Source organism: Cucumis melo, chromosome 4 (genome assembly GCF_025177605.1).
Source record: "Cucumis melo cultivar AY chromosome 4, USDA_Cmelo_AY_1.0, whole genome shotgun sequence".
Lineage (NCBI taxonomy): Eukaryota > Viridiplantae > Streptophyta > Magnoliopsida > Cucurbitales > Cucurbitaceae > Cucumis > Cucumis melo.
In genome coordinates this window covers 31,184,802-31,191,161 of record NC_066860.1, presented here as the reverse complement: position 1 = coordinate 31,191,161, position 6,360 = coordinate 31,184,802, and the positions used below count along the sequence as shown (strand labels likewise).

At 35.4% G+C, this 6,360-nt stretch overlaps 1 protein-coding gene across 3 annotated transcripts; it reads left to right on the top strand.

The window, feature by feature from the left end:
- The first annotated feature begins 245 nt into the window (after nucleotides 1-245).
- Nucleotides 246-5,703, top strand: LOC103486777 (UBP1-associated protein 2C-like). 3 transcript variants are annotated; one of them, XM_051084041.1, is made up of 10 exons: nucleotides 266-539; nucleotides 695-736; nucleotides 854-983; nucleotides 1,095-1,162; nucleotides 2,352-2,472; nucleotides 2,683-2,826; nucleotides 3,774-3,970; nucleotides 4,091-4,166; nucleotides 4,628-4,991; nucleotides 5,406-5,703. In XM_051084041.1, exons 3-9 carry the CDS (start codon nucleotides 969-971, stop codon nucleotides 4,967-4,969), a joined length of 963 nt encoding a protein of 320 aa, XP_050939998.1. In that variant the 5' UTR covers nucleotides 266-539; nucleotides 695-736; nucleotides 854-968; the 3' UTR covers nucleotides 4,970-4,991; nucleotides 5,406-5,703. The 3 variants fall into 3 exon arrangements, with proteins under 3 accessions (XP_008443071.2, XP_050939998.1, XP_050939997.1); XM_051084040.1 differs by having other exon boundaries at nucleotides 695-983; XM_008444849.3 differs by lacking the exons at nucleotides 695-736; nucleotides 854-983; nucleotides 1,095-1,162 and having other exon boundaries at nucleotides 246-539.
- Nucleotides 5,704-6,360: the final 657 nt, after the last annotated feature.

The following is a 6,360-nucleotide window of genomic DNA, read 5'->3' as shown; positions in this document are numbered from 1 at the left end:
AAAGCCAATAAAATCGACAATTTTTTAAATATCACAAGTTTGTCCTTTCATATTTTCTCTTACTCGCTATTTCTTTCATGTTTTACTCGTGTTTGTCTTTCTTCTTTTTCTCCTCTTTTGATGGGTGCGATTTCTTTATATTGTTTCTTTTTTTCTATGATGTTCTCGTTGTTGACAAATTTTTTTAGGAACATTTTTTGTATTTAACACGAACCTCTCGTTTTTCAATTGTTGTATACAGTTTGAAACTTTGTTATCGTTTTCAAAAGAGCCCAAACTAAAAAGTGAAATGCTCATAAGCCGAAAAAGCCCTAAGGACTGTCTTCGCTCCATTTTTCAAGCTTTTCTCCGAAGAGCTCACGGCTTTGCTCTCTCTTCAGCGCCAACAACGTTCCATAAACCTTCACAAATATGGAGGATTTGAAGAAGAGGAAGCTGGAGGAGACCGTCGGCAATGGCGAATTTTCTTCTGTTGAACATTTGCGATCTCTCCTCGAGCCACTTCCCAAGCCTCAACTCGTCGATCTCCTTGCCCGACTGTGCGTCTTTTCTCCTTTCTCACTCTATTATATTAAACTACACTTTCATTTCCACTTTCTTCTTCTTATTTGTTTCCGTGAATTGAATACTCGTTGCGTTTTAGTTTCTTAGTTCTACTTCTTTTTCGCTACTGATCTTGTCTTCTGTTTACTAGGGAAAATGTTATTGTATGAGATATGGGGTTTAAGAAAATTCGGTAAGCCTAGCGTTAACTCATTTATGTCACTGTTGCGGATGACCTTTTCTAGGGTTTTGGGTTCTTAGTTCCCGTTGTAACTGACTTTTGGAATTTTTTGGTGCTTTGGTGGATGAGGCATTCCCCAATGTAAAACCACCAGTAAACATCTTCCCAAGTTTTAAGACGGTCTTGGTTCTAATGGTGGAGTTAAATCTTTTCCGAAGACGTCCTTGTGCTGACAAGGAATTCAATGTTACTGTTTGAGGTTTGCTATATTTCAGATATAATAGGACTGCGGTTCTAACTGATAGAGATGTGATTGACAGTTTAGTTTCGATCTCATTACTTCGAAGTCACCAAATAGCCTTGTTCTTAGCGTTTTGTCTACAGGGATTTTAAGGTATTAAGTTTTCGACTTGGAGCTTCAACCCATGACCTTGGAAGGTATCTCCAAGCATTTGAAGTCTTTACTATTAGACCCCAAATGGTTGTTTTTTCTCAGAATTAGCACGGAATTTGGCCCTCTAACAATATCATCAGTGAAGCCTTAATTTGGAAGCCTCATTTCGTAGCCTTAAAGAAATAGTATCTTTATTCCTTATGAGTTATGAGCAAGCACGTTTTTTATATACTACAAAGCCATCTTGTACATGAAGATGATGTGCTTCGTTTTATCAAAATGTGCCCTGTTGAGATTTTGTTCATGTGAATTCTATTCGAATTAAATTTAATTCAGCAGAAGCAATTTATCAAAGAACTCTCAAATAATTTATTAAAGAGTGACCCTAACATTTGACACAGATGCGGCATGCCAACACGTCACGAACATGTCAGTTTTCGAAAAAGTATGACAAAACACGGTGGAAACATGTTAATTTTTTTTAACAAGAAAAAGTAAACTTCCATGGATGCATGGAATTCTCTCGGCCAAGAATGAAGGGCAAGAGACTATCACTTACACCGAATGAACGTCCTCTATGTTTCTACCGTACACATGCCTCTAGATTATTTACGGATCGGATTGTCTTTCTTGCAGTGTAAATATTTATTACCGAACTTCAAATCCTTCCATAAGGACAAAAGATCCCCAAACAGCGAAAGAAAACCCCACTTCTCAAATTGGAAAAAGAAAATCCCCTTCTCAAATTGCCACCCCACCACCCAAAAAAAAAATCTCCTCCAGTGAAGATCATCCCTCACAAGTCTAATTTCTCAATGGTCTTATTTCATCAATACCTGCGAACTCAACACATAAATATTTCATCAGAACTTATCTTCAAGTCTAACACCAAACAATATATATTTTTATATGAAAACTTATCTTTAATAAATTGCTTCCGACAAAAGAATATCAATTTGTTAATGTTTCAAATCGAATTAGATATTAACTTATAAGTTCAATAATTATCTCAAATGAATTTTAACTCAAAACAATTTTATTTGAAAAAAAATCTTGTCTTTTATAGTTCTTGAAAAAAGAATCCTTTGAAAGTTACTTCCATTTCTAAAACTATGGTAAGAATGATTTTTTGTGGGTACACAGTGGAAATCACGAGGGTGTTGCTTCAATTGTTTGCTGTGTGATTGACATGGTGAATGTGTGTTTATTTGCGTTGCATGTTGAGGCATAAAGAGGGTCCCAGTATCCTTCCATTGCAGAAGAAATAAAAAGTGTTGCCAGTGCAGATCCTGTCAATCGAAAGCTTTTTGTTCGTGGCTTGGCTTGGAATACCACTTCAGAAACATTGTGTGCTGTGAGTGCAGTTGGTTGTTGCTTGTGTTTGCCTGTCATGTTTGTGATTGTTCTTTAGGCTCTTATGTTTCTAGTCCCGAAACATTAAATCTTGGAATCCTTTTCTTTTTCTTTTTAGTAACATTTTTTCTCCCGGGCTTCTGTCTCCTACAAAGAACAGTGTTCAGTTGCTTTTTTCCTAATGAAGTTGTTATAATTATATCATGTCCAGGCATTTAGCGTGCATGGGGAAATTGAAGAAGGAGCTGTTATCTATGACAAAGCAACAGGAAAGTCCCGTGGATATGGTTTCATTACTTACAAGCACATGGAGTCAACTAAAGCTGCTTTAAAAGCGCCTAGCAAAATAATTGAGGTAAGCACTAAATCCCTTCCAAATGATTTTGAAATATTTTCCATTTGATAAGATAATTTTTTGGAGTTAAATGTGTGAGAATAGTTGGGATGGATCATGGAGTGAAGCAGTTAGCATATCCTAAAAAAATAAAGAATCATCCTGTATCCTTTTGAGCGAGATTTATTTTGATTCGTTGCAGTTCTTCCCTTTTCACTTTTGAGTAGGTTCATCATCTTCAGTCATTTTATTAATCCTTGGTTATTGTTGATGAAAGTTTTGTTTATCCATCAATTTTAAAAAATAGTTGGTCTCGTAGCCACCATGGGCAGTCCCTTTGGTTGGGGCCCATGGTCTCTCTCTTCTCTGAGTTTGGCAAATACTGGTCGGTAATCGAACCATGGACCTTTAGAATGTATGGTAATTGGTGTTCTATCCACTCTACTATGTTTGGATTGGAAAGACTTGCATTCTCTCAATAAACCTAACATGGAGGTTGAGTATGTGAATCAACGGGTTGGTATAAGCCTTGATGTCTGCAAAGTCTAGGCCTTGGGGCAGACGGAGACTTCTAGGCTTTAGCAAAAATAGTATCTGGTATCATCATTTCTTTGTTCATAGGACGATAGCTGTTGGCTTATGGAGGGGTATTTTTTTGGTTTATGATCATAATTTGTACTGAATCTAATTTTATAAAGATTGAAACTTTATAAGACTCCTATATGCAAGTTGTATAACCTGTTTTTGACTAATAATTCATAACTTGAACACAAATTATGCCTTTGAAAAAAGATATTAAGGGCAGTTGATTGATAGGCTACCCATCTGCAAGCTAAGGATAGATGAGATGAACTTTTAGTGGAACGCAAGCATCTTTTTGTTCCGCCATATAATAGATGCTGGCTTTTTCTAAGATGTTTCTAAGAGAATTCAGATATTTGTATTTGATCAATGCTTCATGATTCTAGGGTCGCATGGCTGTCTGCAATTTGGCGTGTGAGGGTCTAAGTGGATCAAGTACAACTCCAGATTTAGCACAGAGAAAGCTATACATTGGTGGTTTATCACCAGATATTACAAGTGAAGTATTGCTGAATTTCTTTGGAAGGTATGGTGATATAGAAGAAGGTTCGGTTGCCTATGATAAGGATACAAATGAATCACGGTTAGTAACATTTTTTTAAATTTATTGTTACTTTACTTTCTCCATTGATGTCTTAATTTTCTTTTATCTTATTGGACCTACATATGCTGCACCTATACATTTCTATTTCTTTGTGTGTAGAGGGTTTGGATTTGTTACCTATACCACCGTAGAGGCTGCAAAGAAGGCAATAGATGATCCAGACAAGACCTTTGGGGTGAGTGAGTAATGAGACTTGCTAATAGCTTTTTGAAACAGATGGCTTAATTTTATTACCGAAGATTCCAATATTTTAATGCTTAGATATGTGGTAATTTATTTTTCGAGCAAAAAAATGAAGAAGTCCAGAATTGAAAGTTAGAATTATTTGATTTTGGACGGTTATAAAAATATCTGGTCTTACATGACTTCTCTCATCAAGCACTAGCGATCATTTAGATTAAGTGTATGATTATGGAAGCATTTTTATCTTAACTTTGGAAGTGGAAAAGGGGCAAGAAACCAAAAACAATATTATATAGGTATAAGCGGAGGCTTTTTGTCAATTTGTAAAAATGAAGAATGTTCTCACAAGCAAGAGCCATACTTCAGCGGTTTAGTACAATTTGTCAAATTATTTTGAACGATTTTTAACCTTTGATGAATATGATAATATATTAATGTGGTGAGTGGTTGCAGGGAAGGAACATCATTGTGAAGCTTGCAGATTCACACAGGAACAAGATGATGCAGGCACAAGTATCCCCAGCTATTCCTTCTATGCCATACCCAGTAGCCGCAGGATATCCTCAACCTGGGAAACCTCATGGCGGTGTTGCCCCTGTTGGCTATGCTTATCCTCAAGCTCTTGGATCATATCCTGCTTCATATCCCAGTCCTACGACAGCGCATGCTTCATATGCAAGCCAGCCCCAAATGCCATATCCCCATCAAGTGATTGGAAAGAAAGATGCTACTGGACTTCATCCCGTCACACCTGCTGTAATGGGAGGCTATCCATATTATATAGCGAAACAATAGCCATGGATATGATCTATGGGAGGTGAATTTCAAAACGTGAAATTGACTTCCTTTACCATGCAGATCCAGCCTACATGCAAATAATATGTTTATGCCATTTTTCTTATTGGAATTATGCATATACGCACTATAAATTTGTATGTTTTAGTTTGGACTCAACTTTTACATTAATGTCAATGGAAAATCTGATGATCTAATTGAAGAAATATTTGCACTGGGTTAAAATGTAGGGGTAAATTTCGTTACTTGTTTTAAAGTGTCACGACAAGTTTAGTTTAGGGGAGAATGTGATGTAATGAAAAGGGGAATTTGCTATTTTAATAAAATCATTACAATGGGAAAAATTCCATTTATTCCATTGCCTTTGTGCAAGGATGCTGCTGCTTATTATTGGTTTTCATCATTCCATTGTTCATGGGTTGCTGGTTTTTTGCAGGAACCTCGTCATTAGTAATGCTCCTCTAGAAATTGGTCGCTCGGATTTGATTGAAGTGTGAACATTAAAGGCAGCCTAGCGAAAATTTTCCAAGTAAACTCTTCATCTTTTTGTTCCTTGTCTGTGTAATATTTATTACCACCTAGAAATTATGCATACTTAGTCATTCTTAGGATTAGAGGTAGTTGATCTTGAGCATGGAAAATATTGACAGTATTCTTGATATTTCTATTCTGTCGATCATAATCTCTCAATTGCATTTTACTATTTCTGTCTAATGAAGTTGGAATTTAGAAAATGAGTCTCATAGGTACCGTTAACAGTCTAATGAAGTACGTAGAAAATATTGACAATATTCTTGATATTTCTCTTCTGTCGATCATAATCTCTGAATTGCATTTAGTCATGTTAATTTAAATCTTTACTTTACTGTTTATTGTTAGTTTAGTGGACTAATCTGGAGGTTTATTAAAAGTATTTGGATTAAATTTTGACATTAGAGTACAAGTTTCAAAGTTCAAGGACCAAGGCATTATTTTAAGCTTAGCTTTTATTAATTTTGTTACTCAAGAAAGATTTATTTCTCCACCTCCCAAGCTAGAGATGTAAACTAGTTTATCGAGGTTGATTTTTAGTTAATATTAATTTCAAGTGGGGCTAGTATAGGAATAGATCAATTTTTATAGACTAGTCAATAACACATACTTTTGCACATCATATTTGTTATTTTATTTTATTATATAAGAAGAGTGAGATTTATATAAATTGAATAAGAATGAGCCAAAAAAAAAAAAAAAAAGATTAATGCTAAAATTGAGTGTTTCTTCTTCAAGCCACATTGGATGGTGAGACGTTGCATGTAAGGTCTCTTTAAATATAAAAGTACTCTTGAAATTACATTTTCCTCTAAATTTTTACTCTTGATCCCATTTCTCTCTCCACGCCTTCATCTTTG